Below are 14,296 nucleotides of genomic sequence, written 5' to 3'. Positions count from 1 at the left end.
TTTATGGGGAAGAGATCAGATGACCTAACAGTGTCCACATCGTTACTATCTCACAGAGTCATGATTCTGTCCAGGTTTGCTGACTCCACAGTGTATTCCTTACCACCATACTGCTTCTCAAGGTGCTTAGCCCTACTACAAAACAAGTAAGGGAGAATGTGTATGTAGGCTCTGGTTTTACAAACATCCAGAAACGGTATGCCTCACTCTATAATCCAACATCGTTCTTGTCTCAGAAATAGTGATTGTCTAGTAAATGACTGTCTTACGATTTATGTTTGCTGAACCAGTGCAATAATTATTGTCATTTTTTTAAACTGGCAAGGATTCTTCACTCTTCTAAGAAAGGTTTATGGATATAACCATTTAAAATGACTTCGCATTACCATTCTCTTAAGGGAGGCAAGGATCTATGTTAACAAATACACCTTCCATAACTCCATAATGTAGAGATCTACATCTGGAAGAGATGTTAATTCTGCAGGGTATGATTATATTTATATGGCACAGAGAGTAACTTAACTTCTTCACCCTATACATTGGTTCCTGTGTTTGCCTCCAGTCTGATGTAACCTGCCCAGAAGATATGTCATTGTCATAACTCTAAGTAGAGAGTTTTCCTGTTATTTGACATGCACACTAGTGATGGAAGTCATAAATGTGTCTTAAGCTCATGTTGTATCAGGATACATGTTAGGATGTTAGAAATCTAGGGTCATGTAGACAGCAGAGGTAGTGATAGTAGTTTTGAGGCAAGTGATCCCCAGGTATCAGCATCCAAATACTAAAGCAGATGGAAAATTGAGACATGAGGATTTAAGAAATGTATAAGTAAGATATGGACTCATGTAGTTTATGTATTCCTCAAACCCCTAGTACTATTGGATACCTACATGATGTGAATCCTCTCATCCCACAATATTCTTTTTAATTAAATAACCAGCATAATATTCGTCATGAGATTACAGAGTTTACTATTGATTCACTCCTAAAAAAGCTACGTTGCTGCAGTCTGCAACCTATGATATGTTTTGCTTTTTGAATTTCAATATTGTATAGAATTAAGTTCCTCTTTGGAATATGATACTAAAATTAAAAATTATTTTTGAATCGGAATATGGATAAATCTGAGATTATAAATAGTTAAATTTTCCTTCAGAAGACCTGACTGCTTTTCTTTTAAAAAAAAAAAAAAATTATTTATTTATTTATTTATTTAATTGAACGCGTGAGCAGAAGTACAAGCCGGGGGGCGGGGGAGGGAGTGGAGGGGAGAGGGAGCAAAATACCTCTAAATACATACATACATATATATGTGTATGTAGGGGTACTGAATGTACAGTTTTGGGTTATTTGTACATATAATAGGGATGTATGTATTCAGACATGATAATTTGTATGAAATGAGTTGTTTGGTTATGAAGCTATTTGTAGATAGTAGCCCACAACACAGACTCATAAATGTACTTCACTAAGACGTGAGTCTTGAAATCAGTTCTGAAACAAATCTCACTGTCCCACCGAAGTGTACTCTCTAGTTCCGACCCTACTTGGCTTCTGAGATTGGGTGCAGCCGGGGCACATTCAGGGTGGTGTGGCCAGACTGAAGTCTCGTTCTCAACAGTAGGCCACACACCACCCAGACTGAGCCTAATAAAAATGTGTGGAGAAGGCAAGAAAAATGAGATGAAACCTGTGTTTATCGTTTTTTTTCTTCTGTTAGGTGGAATAGATCCAATTTTAAATGGTCAAGATGATTTGGAAATTCATTTTTCAAAAACAAGCATATTTCCAATTCACTAATAATCCAGAGATTTTTTTCCTGTTAGGTGGAATAGATCCAATTTTAAATAGTCAAGATGATTTAGAAATTCATTTTTCAAAAATAAGCATATTTCCAATTCACTAATAATCCAGAGATTTAAAATATTTAAAACAACTCATGAATGAATCTATGCAAAATAGTCTATGAATGTTTGTGATTAAAGCCAGGTGCATTATGTAAATATTACATCTAACTTCTGTAACAAACTCCATGTTCTTTTCCTCTTCAGGTCTTGCATTTGAATAGCATTTTATTGATGTCAGAGTAATTTGTCATACATCATCTTTTTTGTTCTTCATAATAACTTCATGTAGTATAAATATGATCTTTCTAATTTTACAGGTGAGGGCTTAGAGAAGTCGCCTTGCCAAGATCAAATGTGTCCAGAGTTTCCCTACTAACATTTGCTCATTGCCTCTCTACAATTGTTTTTCATATTATTATGAAACAGCAGAAATGGATTAACCAGTCTTAGGAGGAGAACACCTCATCCCATTATTGTATTAAAAAAGGTTCCTGTGTGGCTTCATCTGGGGGTTTCTGCTCCGGGTTCTTGAAAGACTGCCCTATGTGGAAATAGTGCCATTTTGTCCCTCCTAGAGCTCACCTCTTCTCTAACCTCCCATCTCCATGGGCTTCAGGTCCCAGGACTCAGCAAGGGGAAAGGAGAGCAGTGTAACAAATGTCCTTTGTGTCACACATGCTCATACAATTATACAGAATGATCTTATATAGGTAAATAGAACTTATTAAAAAAGTATTTTAAAGCTTAATACATATTACAGGAATTTTCCAGGCTATTTTACAAAAGAAAAAATACTCTGATGTTTTATAAGAGAACAGAAAAATGTTAAAGCATGGGCTAAATTATATTTGTCAATTTAAACTCTTTAATCCTTTATCCAATGAATTTTTTTTTTAAGAGTTATTTATTTATTTATTTAGGAGAGAGAGAGAGAGAGAGAGAGAGAGTATGAGCAGGGGGAGGGGAAGAGGGAGAGAGAGAATCCCCAAGCAGACACCCTGCTGAGTGCAGAGCCTCACCCAGAGACCGATCCGATGACCCCAAGATCATGACCCCAGTGAAATCAAGAGTTGGCTGCCCAACCAACTGAGCCACCCAGGCACCCCATCCAGTGACTAAAATGTAGTATGATGAACCCTGAGATTGCTTTTATTTATTTATATATTGGGGGTGGGGCAGAAGGAGAGGGAGAGAGAAAATCCCAAGCAGGCTCCACGCCAGCACAGAGCCCAACACAGGGCTCAATCTCACCACCCTGAGATCATGACCTGAGCCAATATCAAGAGTCGGACACAACCAGCTGAGCCACCTAGGTGGCCCCTGAGATTGGTTTTTAAAAATAGTGAAAATGACATGAGGTAATGATGTCCTGTGATTGTGTGAAAGCCCAGGTACCATTACTATAGTCAGAATCTTTGGTTGAGGGCGCCTGGGTGGCTCAGTTGGTTAAGCGACTGCCTTCGGCTCAGGTCATGATCCTGGAGTCCCGGGATCGAGTCCTGCATCAGGCTCCCTGCTCAGCAGGGAGTCTGCTTCTCCCTCTGACCCTCTTCCCTCTCGTGCTCTCCATCTCTCATTCTCTCTCAAATAAATAAATAAAATCTTTAAAAAAAAAAAATCTTTGGTTGAGATTTTTGTTAAAAATAAGTTTTTTTTATCAAGGATTTAAGTAAAAATATGTTAGTTTTGTGACTCAATAGTGGATGTGATGATATCTGAGCCTTATTCGGGGCCTATTTGGTTTTTTTATTTTTATTTTTTTTAAGATTTTTTTATTTTATTATTTATTTGACTGAGAGAGACACAGTGAGAGAGGGAACACAAGCAGGGGTAGAGGGAGTGGGAGAAGCAGGCTTCTCGCTGAGCAGGGAGCCCGATGCGGGGCTCGAAACTAGGACCCTGGGACCATGACCTGAGCCAAAGGCAGACATTTAATGACTGAGCCACCCAGGCACCGACTATTTGTTGTTGGTTTTTTTTCAAAGTATGACCTGAAGAATATACCTAATCAGTTAAAATATTCATGGCCTTTTTCTTAGCAGAAATGTGGAAATTTTCCACTTCCAATTCTTACTGACCTTTGTACTGCAGCCATATGGCATTTTTAGTTATGGCTTTAAAAAATGTATATATTGCAATAGAGGTGCATGATTAATATAACAATGGCTTCAATTTTCTGTCATCTCTGTAAATATAGTTTTATCCAAAGTTATTTGACTTAATATATTTTCTAAAATCTATGATATTGTATAGTGAAAAAATTTGCCCTTGTGCACAGGCTTGCAGAGGACATTGTTGACAAAGACAGGTATTCTCTTCCCAAATGAAATTGAAATGCTTCCCAGTTCAGAGCATAAGAGTGAAAGGAAAAGCATTATACCGTGCCGCATAAAAGCAAGAACTATTTGTATCTTGACTCCACTTATCTTCCATGTTACCTTGAGCAACTTATTCTTGTCTGAGTTTGTTCATCTGTAAAGTAAGAATAATATTAGTAACTACCTCATAGGGCTCTTGTAAGGACTGAAGATATATATGTCTTAGTGCTGGGCACATATAAGTACTATGAGGTTTTCTCTGTTGTTATTGTTAGCATTGTTATGATTATGGCCATTTTAATCTTGGGAATCGCACCATTCTTGTGCTTTTGCACATGAATTCATTTGCTTGAGGAAGTCACTAAAAATTCTCTTATTTCCATCCCCTTTCCTTTTGCTGAAGTAAGATATTTAATTAAATCAGTAGATTTTCTTTCTCTAGACTCTTGCAAATAATCTCTTTTTCTGAGTAAAAAGGAATGCTTTTTATGTGGTTTGCAATTTGTTTGTTTATCATAATATGTTTATCATATTAGAGAAGGTTTTAATTGTAGCTTTTCCTTTTGTACCAAGGCTTGCCACTCAGAAGTTGGGAAGACCTTTCACTTGAAGCACTGTCAACTAGAATCTTGGGAGTTGGATGGGACTTTGGAGGCTGCCTTGTTCCACATCCCACATCTGCTAAGAATTTTATTCATAGGGGCGCCTGCGTGGCTCAATCAATTAAGTGTCTGCCTTTGGCTCGGGTCATGATCCCAGGGTCCTGGGAGCCAGTCCCGCATCAGGCTCTTTGCTCAGCAGGGAGCCTGTTCTCCCTCTGTCTGCTCCCCCTGCTTGTGCTCTCTCTCTCTCTCTCTCTCTCTCGACAAATAAATAAATAAAATCTAAAAAAAAAAGAAGAATTTTATTCATACTTTCTCTGATGTGGCCAATCCAGTTTCTGAGGACTTCCAAAAACAGGGGTGTCAAAAATAATTATTCTGTTGTTAGACAACTCTAGTTATTTGAAAGCTCTCTCTTATTTGTCATTGAAATCTGCTTCCCAGAAATTTCATCCTGTTGCTCTTTGTTCTGTCTCCTGAAGCATATAGAACAGGACTGCTCCATCTTCCATTTAATTGCTTTAGATATTGGAAGATGACTTTCATCTCCTCCTTTAATTCTTTCCTCCAGGTTAAATATTCTGTAGAAGACATGTTTTCAAATACTTCTTCATCCTAATACCAGACCCAGTGTACTCTGAATACCCTCCTTGACACATGATTATGGCACCCAGGACGGAACATAGTTTTGTTTTGTTTTAAGATTTTATTTATTTATTTGACACAGAGAGAGAGAGAGAGAGTACAAGCAGGGAGAGCAGCAGACAGAGGAAGAGGGAGAAGCAGACTCCCCCCGAGCAGGGAGCCTGATGTGGGGCTCGATCCCAGTACCCTGGGATCATGACCTGAGCCAAAAGCAGACGCTTAACCATCTGAGACACCCAGGCGCCCCAGAACATAGCTTTCTAACCATGAATACCATCAAACAGTAGAGCCTGACCATTCCTGCCTTTGTTCTGGACATGTACATCTGTTGATGCTGCCAAAGTTTGTGTTTGGGCTTTTTTTTTTAAATCTATATCAGTCTTGGCTTATGTAAAAAATGTGGTTATCAAAGATTCTCAGCACTTATTTATGAGTCACTGCCAAACTGAGGCTCACACTTTTACAATGAATTTTTAAAACCTAAATGTACAACTATACAATTACCCCTGTTACATTTCATCTCAGGAGTAGTAGTCTTTTTTCAACATGTCAAAACCATTAAGATTTTGATGCTATCCATGTGTTAGCTTTCTCTCTTGGGTATATGACATCTGCAAGTTAAAAATTTAGTCTGTATTTCTTCTCCATCTTCATTCAGGTAATCCATAGAACTGTGATAAAGGAAAGAAACCAAATCAGGGTTTTTTCTGTTTTTCTTTTTTTATTGAAATATAATTGACACACAACGTTACATTATTTTTGACGTACAACACAGTGATTTGACAAGTCTATATGTTATGCTATACTCACCACAACCTTAGCTACTATCTGGCATCATACAACACCATCATGATGCCATTGACCATATTCCCTATGTTGTATCTTTTATCTCCATGACCTATCACACATTCCATAACTGGAAACCCGTATCTCCCACTCCCCTTCAACCATTTTTCCCATCCCCCAATCCTCCTCCCCTAAGGCAGCCATCCATTTGTTCTCTGAATTTATAGGTCCATTCCTGGTGTTTGTTTGCTTATTTGTTTCATTTTTTTAGATTCTATATTAAGTGCAATCGTATGGTATTTGTCTTTCTCTGTCTGACTTATTTCGCTTTAGCATAATACCCTGTAGGTCCATCTGTGTTGTCACAAATGGCAAGATCTCATTCTTTTTTTATGGCTGAATAATATTCCTGTGTGAATATTTGTATGTGTGTGCATGTGTGTGTATATACACACCACACCTTCTTTATCCAGTCATCTATCAATGAACACTTGGGTTGCTTTTGTATCTTGGCTATTGTAAATAATGCTGCAATAAACACAGGGGTGCATGTTTCTTTTCAAATTTATGTTTTTAAAAGATACCCAGTAGTGGAATTATTGGATCATTTGGTATTTCTATCATTAATTTTTTGAGGAACCTCCATACTGTTTTCCACAGTGGTTGCACCAATTGACATTTCTACCAACAGTGCGGGAGGCTTTCTTTTTCTCCACATCCCCGCCAACACTTGTTATTTCTTGTTGTTTTTTTTTTATAGTACCATTCTGACTGGTGTAAGATGATATCTCATTGTGGTTTTCATTTGCATTTCCCTAATGATGAGTGATGTTGACCGTCTTTTCATGTCTGTTGGCCATCTGGATGTCTTCTTTGGAAAATGTCTTTTCAGGTCCTCTGCCTTTTAGTTTTAGTCAGATTATTTAGTTTTTTTGGGGTGTTGATCTGTATAAGTTCTTTATATATTTTGGATATTGAATCCTTATTGGATACATTATTTGCAAATATCTTTTCCCATTCAGTAGGCTGACTTTTTGTTTTGTTGATGGTTTTCTTCACAGTGCAAAAGCTTTTTATTTTGGCATAGTCCCGGTAGTTTATTTTTGCTTTAGTTTCCCGTGTCTGAGGAGACATAGCTAGAAAAATGTTACTGAGGCCAATGTGAAAGAAATTACTGCCTGTGTTTTCTTCTAGGAGTTTTATGATTTTATGTCTCACATTTAGGTCTTTAATCCATTTTGAGTTTATTTTTATGTATGGTATAAGAAAGTGGTCCAGTTTCATTCCTTTGCATATAGCTTTCCATTTTTTTCAGAACCATTTATTAAAAAGACAAAACCAAATATTGAGTCCTAGAGATCACTTTTCTGCTCAAAATAAATCCACTACCAAACATTTTCTAGGAGTACTTTTACATATTTGAATCCACATTACCATACTCTAATCCAGAGTCCCATTTCTCTGTCTTACCACAAAGGACGAAATTTCTTTTTTTTCTTTTTGAAGATTTTATGATGTATTTATTTGTCAGAGAGAGAGAGAGCACAAGCAGAAGGAATGGGAGAGGGAGAAGCAGGCTCCCCGCCAAGCAGGGAGCCCGATGTGGGGCTCAATCCAGGACCCTGAGATCAGGACCTGAGCTGAAGGCAGATGCCTAACCGACTGAGCCACCCGGGCACCCAGGACTAAGTTTCTAACACCCAAATATACTCTATCTTTACTGTTTCAAAAGCTAACAATGAGTGGGCATATCAAAAGAAAAATGAGAATATTTTGTAATGGTTTGCTCATTGGGACCCACCCATCCTGGAGCTGCAATACCACTGCCTTTTTTCTAGAGCTCACAAACCATCTATTTGATAACTCTTTTTGGAATTTTGCCATCATTGTCCATAAATTCATTGATCTTTGTTCCAGATGCCCCTCTGTCCTCATCTTTTTCTTTTGTCCTGTATTTGAAGACATTCGTCAGTTGAATCTCTTATCTCTGAGATGTCTTACGTCTTTCAGTAGCTGGGAAGGACATTTATGTGCACTGTAAGTAAAGAGGACAGGGGTGAGTGGATGCCTCTGTGAAGGTGCTCTAGACTGGAAACTAGGTCTCCAGAGTGAGGAGGAAGACAGAGAAGGGAAGTGCCAGCAGAAACATCAGACAAAATGAGTGAGAAAGCTACTGGCGGGGAGGAGGCTCAGTGGGGGTGCCACACAGTAATTTGTCCGTGAGGATAATATTATGTTCGGAATGGGAGTGGTGGTGGTCTTAAAACACAAAGGAAACCAGAAGCCAGACCTAAGAGGCAGTTTGGTAGCTGACTCCAAGGCCTCCGTGACAACCTGTAATGGGCTCTTTGAATGCATGTTTCATCCTTAAAGGCCCCTCTTCATGGGATTTATTTTAATCTTTTTTCTTTTAAGATTTTATTTATTTATTTGACAGTAAGAGAGGGACTATAAACAGAAGGAGTGGGAGAGGGAGAAGCAGGCTTCCCGCTGAGCAGGGAGCCCGATCCGGGGCTCGATCCCAGGACCCTGGGATCATGACCTGAGCCGAGGGAAGACGCTTAACGACTGAGCCACCCAGGCACCCCGGGATTTATTTTCACCTTTACAGTTTTTAACTCATTCTTTGTTTCCTTTGTCTTCTCTTAATAATACATCATCTTTTGCAACTGTTTGAGCATACTTGTTCTTATTTGACATGCAGCCTTTACATTTTCATGCCTCTTATTTTTCTCGTCTCCTTCTCCTGTGCACCCCCATCAGTCTTTAGCAGATTCTGAGGAGGTTGTTTCTGAACCTTTTTCTGTGAGGAATGGCACTTTAAAAACATGTGTGACAAGTGTCCTGGTGATAATACAGACTTATGGGTGGATTCCCACACAATTTTTACAGCTTTCTACCTCTCCTTTGTTAGCTCCTTCAGATCAGCGATAGCATCCGATCTCCACAGTGGAGCTTTGTGCAGAGCAGGTGCTCAGTTGGGGCTCAGCAGTGGGGGAGATGAAATGCTGCTCCTTTTACACCTGGGCTTTTCAAATCTGGGCCCCCAAGAGAACTTATTCTGTAGCCATTTATTTTGGTCTCTTTCATAATTAATTATGACCGTTGTTGAAATTTAGTATTTCAGAGGCTCTCATCACCCTTGAACTATTTCTGTTAATAATCTCTTGGAATCATGGCGATCTTTTCACTAATTTTTAAATGTGCTTTCCTAATATGGTCTGGGTGTCCTAAACCATACCTGCTGGTCCTTTCTTTCACTGAGTCTAATACCAGGATGGCATGACTTTGTGTGTGTGTGTGTGTGTGTGTGTGCACATGCTCCAGATTCCTATCACCTTTACATCCAATCATGTTGACATACTGAAGCAAAAAGTACTTCTTCTATCTTCTGATACCTAAGATTATCAGTCAGGCACATCAAGAATTTATCAACTATTAGGATGTGAGTTTTAGTAAATGTTGAAAAGTTAGAGTCCCTTATCATTACTGCATCTTACATTTCTGCCAGTTTCATAATCCCTGTTAGGAAAGCCTGGTCCCCTTCTCCCACTCGGTTAGGAGATGTGTGGTCTCCTTCCATAACAGCATGGCCGCCATTTGTTTCCTTTCATTCTTATCCAAATGTTTTCAACCATGAAAAAAAAAAACTTTAACATATTGCTTATACTCCCTTACTCTCTATTATACAGTTTCTACAGAACAAGGTCCACCCTAATTTCCAGATGAGTTTCAGCATCCCCATTCTCTGTAGCACTCTCCCTGTTTGGGTAAAAGAAAATTTGGGGTTACCACCAATTCTGTTCCAGTGGTATAGAGGGGAAGAGCTCTGGATGTGCAGAAATGAAACCCAGGCCATTTCTAAGATTTGCTGTTGGCCCTTACCACTCAGCCAGTCTCATCCCAATATCTTCTGCAAAATGAGGTGAGAAGATATGATTGCACTTGGGTTTCTTCTAGGTCTTAAAGTCTTTTTTCGGTTTCATTGGAGAGAAGCAGCTGCCACGTCCACCTCTGCTAAAGCTGCTTAGATCTCATGGCAGGGGCTTGTCTTTACTATTTAAGAGAATTTTTTAACCAAATAGTTTTCACAGGCATATGATGATTTCTCAAAAGGGTCTCATAAAAGCAACATTTATCAATGAAAAGGTGTTTAATAACACCTCTTAATAAATGTTAAATAATAATGCACTTAACTTTAAGTACTTTGCATCTTTTTTCTCTCTGTGTTAATATCTTTAATTGGATCCTCTAGCAAGGGATTTGGACTTAATTTATTGCAGGTGATGCTGCACTTACACAATTATTCAGTTGACTTAATTAGAGATTTAATTATATTAGTGCCCTAAAGTGCTATTTCAGAGAAGTAAAACGCAGACTGGTAATTCACCTTTTTGTATTTTTTTGTGTCACTTATCCTATAGCTAAAATGTTTTTCAAGCCATAAAGACCAGAAGGCATACTAGCACTTCTAGCCATATCCTAATATGGAAAGTTTTGTCTATGCATTAGTTTGGGCTTTGCCCAGTCAAAATGTAGGTGAAGGCAAAACTGGAAAGAATTTTTCGAATCGTGATCTAATCTCTTGGATCTATTAGAACCAAAGTTGTAGGTCCAGTTCTTCAGTATTCCTTTCATCCCACTCCAGCTCTAGAGCAGCCCTAGGGTAACCCCCTAACAGGTGGTCCTGGGAGGCAGCAACTGTGTTTGTCTCTGTATCTCCCACCGCTACTACACACCTAGACCGTATAGGTGCCCGGTACATGGTGGCTAAATTGAATTTGATCATTGCAAAGACTACTAGTTGGAAGTGTGGTCAAAACAGTATAAACCCAACCCAACTATTTTTTTTTTTTTAAGATTTTATTTATTTATTTGAGAGAGAGAGATCTCGAGCAGGGAGGAAGGATAGAGGGAGAGCAGACTCCCCACTGAGCAGGGAGCCCGATGTGGAACTCGAACCCAGGACCCTGGGATCATGACCTGAGCCGAAGGCAGATGTTTAACCGACTGAGCCACCCAGCCACCCCCAACCAACTATTTTAAAATATAGTAACTCAAAATACGTACCTCAGCAGGCAAGGTACTCCCAAATCTGGCTAATCATCGGAATGACCAAAGAAGCAGTTTTAAGCCTTACTGAATCCATCTCTAGGATTGGGGCCTAGACATCTGCATTTTAAAGTTCCCCAAGTGAATCCTAGGGCACCTGGCTGGCTCAGTTGGTGGAGTGTGAGACTCTTGATCTAGGGGTTGTAAGTTCGAGCCCCACGTTGGGTGTAGAGATTAGTTAAAATCTTTAGTGCTTGCTTCAGCAGCACATATACTAAAATTGGAACGATACAGAGAAGATTAGTGTGGCCCCTGCTCAAGGATGACATGCAAATTCATGACGCGTTCCATATTTTTGTAATGTATGGTGATTAACAACATAATAAAATAAATAAAATAAAATCTTTAAAAATAAATAAATACATAAAGTTCCCAGGTGAATCTTACAGTCAGCCAAGTTTAGGAATTCCAGCTTAATGTGTCTTTTGTCACATTTATTTACAAAGGATGAGATTGTTTTGTCAGGATAGACCCACTGCCTGTTCTGATTTATAGTAAAAATGAGTCTCATTTATGGCCTATTAATTACATCTAAAGGATTTCTTTTGAGCCAATAGTTTAGGTTTAGTTGGTTGAAGTGTATACAGATGTCTGTGAGGAATAATACCTTCCACGAAGAATTAAATTACTGCTGAATCATGAAATGGGCATTTTCTGCATGGAAGCTGTCAGGTCCCTTGGTATGCCAAGCCCAACTCTGTAGAAAGAAGATTTAGGTGTTAATTGAAAGTACAGTAATCATTGGTGAGAGAAATTAACTCTTTTAGGGCTTGCGTAATATTCAGTGATATCCTCCCAGGTGCTATTTTTCCCTAATCTGAACTACCCTTCATTGTAAGAATTAAGTACCTTACAAGTCACTATCAAGTATTCAGTTGGGCCTAGCTGAATAAGGTTTATAAAGTAATAAAGTAAATGAAGCAGTCAGAGAAATGCAGAATGTGGACCCCTGGGTGGCTCAGTCAGTTAAGCGTCTGCCTTCGGCTCGGGTCATGATCCCAGGGTCCTGGGATCAATCTCCGAGCGGGCTCCCTGCTCAGCCAGGAGCCTGCTTCTCCCTCTCCCTCTGCTGCTCCCCCTGCTTGTGCTCTCTAATAAATAAATAAAATCTTTTAAAAAAGAGAGAGAGAGAAATGCAGAATGCAAAACAGTGCACAACACAGTCTGGTCCTTTCGAAATGGCATAGGGGAGAAAATATTAAAGTGTCATAACGAATGAATGCAATGTGTGAACCAGGATTCATCATGATTCAGGGAAAAAAAAGACTAAAAAAGACATTTTAGAGCCAACTGGGGAAATTTGCCCGTGTACTAGATATTACATAATGGTGGAGAATTATTGTTAACTTTCCTAGTTGTAATAATAATATTCTGGTTATGTAGGAGAATGTTCTTAAGAGCTGCATTTCAAAACAAAAGTGAAACATCCTGCAGCCCAACATGTGTTCAAGCCAAGTCCTACCAGCTCAGAGCCTATTGTTAAATATTTCAGAATTTTGTGATTCCACAGCCCTTGGGAGCTTGAAATCAGCCATGATGGGAGTTTTTATACCACAAAAATCTGCAAATGCTACCCTGGAGAGGTAATTTACCAGCATACCACTGCCCACAGCTTATCTGAAAATGGTTGAGAAAACACATACATACAAGTAGATAAAACAAAAATAGCAGAATATTGACAATTGTTGACTGTCGGTAGAGGATATGTGGTCATGCATTGCGCTAGTCGCGGAGTCAGCAGCCTTTCTGAGAAGGCTAATGTGGAAGTATTTTAGGCTCTGCCAGCGAGTACAGCCTCTGGCAGCTAGTCACCTCTGCAGCTCAGCCACTAGAGCCCAAAGCCGCCACACAGGGTGCTTAACCGAATGGGCATGGATATGTGCCAACAAAACTTTATTTATAAAAACAGCAGGGGCAGATTGGGCCTGGGGCCATAGCTTGCCAACTCCTGTGCTAGTTTTTGAACTTTTCTGTACTTTTTATTTTTATTTATTTATTTACTTATTTATTTATTTTTTTAAAGATTCCATTCATTTATTCATGACAGACAGAGAGAGAGAGAGAGGGAAGCAGAGGGAGAAGCAGGCTCCCAAGGAGCAGGGAGCCCGATGCGGGACTCGATCCCAGGACCCTGGGATCATGACCTGAGCCAAAGGCAGACGCTTAACCATCTGAGCCACCCGGGTGCCCTATTTATTTATTTTTAAAGATTTTATTTATGTATTTGACAGAGACACAGCGAGAGAGGGAACACAAGCAGGGGGAGTGGCAGAGGGAGAAGCAGGCTTCCTGCTGAGCAGGAGCCCGATGCAGGGCTCGATCCCAGGACCCTGGGATCATGACCTGAGCCGAAGGCAGACGCTCGACGACTGAGCCACCCAGGCACCCCTCTGTACTTTTTAAATAGTTGATAATAAAAAAATATATTTTTTTAATTCAGATTTCTTAGCCTAGTTTTCAGAGCCCTCCTGGATCCCCTGATAACCTACTCCTGTAAGGTTTGTCACACCGATCTCTCTATTCCTTGGACACTGTACTCTGGTCTCCTCTGTGCCTTTGCTCAAGCTTTTCTCTTTTGATATAACTCCCTTGCTTCCCTCAACCCCATAACTGCTTATCAACATTCCCAAAACATGCCTCAGATCTCACCTACTCTGTTTGGTCTTCTTGAATCTCTTCTAATTACAGTTGATCTCTCATTTCTTTGATCATTTATAGTCCTATATTTGTACCTTGGTTTTGCTGCTTTTTACAGTATACCCTTAATTAGTTCCTGATCCACGAAGCAGAGAAGGATCATCGTACCCCTTTCACATAATAAGTGTTCAGTTATATTTGCAAATTGAAATCCAGTCTTGCACCTATTGTGCACATGCCTGCAGGTACCAACCTAAAAGTCTAGAATACAGAATGTTGGCCTGTCTAATTTAGGTTTGGGGTAATTAAAGGTAATAAAAATATCATGTTCTCTTCCCCCCCCCCC

At 39.5% G+C, this 14,296-nt stretch overlaps 1 protein-coding gene and 1 non-coding gene across 5 annotated transcripts in view; both read left to right on the top strand.

Moving 5' to 3' along the window:
- PDSS2 (decaprenyl diphosphate synthase subunit 2) overlaps nucleotides 1-14,296 on the top strand; it is a 253,130-nt gene that overhangs the window by 226,391 nt on the left and 12,443 nt on the right. For 2 of the 4 annotated variants that reach the window (XM_025863446.2, XM_025863427.2), the window contains one exon: nucleotides 4,742-5,016. The exons of the other annotated variants lie outside the window; for them this stretch is intronic. In XM_025863446.2, coding sequence (XP_025719231.1) covers nucleotides 4,742-4,921 — 180 coding nt within the window. In that variant the 3' untranslated portion in view covers nucleotides 4,922-5,016. Of the gene's footprint in view, nucleotides 1-4,741; nucleotides 5,017-14,296 lie in introns of those variants that run through there. 4 annotated transcript variants of the gene reach the window in all.
- Nucleotides 11,504-11,610, top strand: LOC112819504 (U6 spliceosomal RNA). The gene has a single exon (XR_003206877.1). It is a non-coding gene; the product is annotated as a U6 spliceosomal RNA (small nuclear RNA).

This window comes from Callorhinus ursinus, unplaced genomic scaffold (genome assembly GCF_003265705.2).
Source record: "Callorhinus ursinus isolate GAN/ISIS: 27379988/994484 unplaced genomic scaffold, GSC_fseal_2.0 scaffold6, whole genome shotgun sequence".
NCBI classification, from domain to species: Eukaryota; Metazoa; Chordata; class Mammalia; order Carnivora; family Otariidae; genus Callorhinus; species Callorhinus ursinus.
This window is presented reverse-complemented; position numbering and strand designations above follow the sequence as displayed.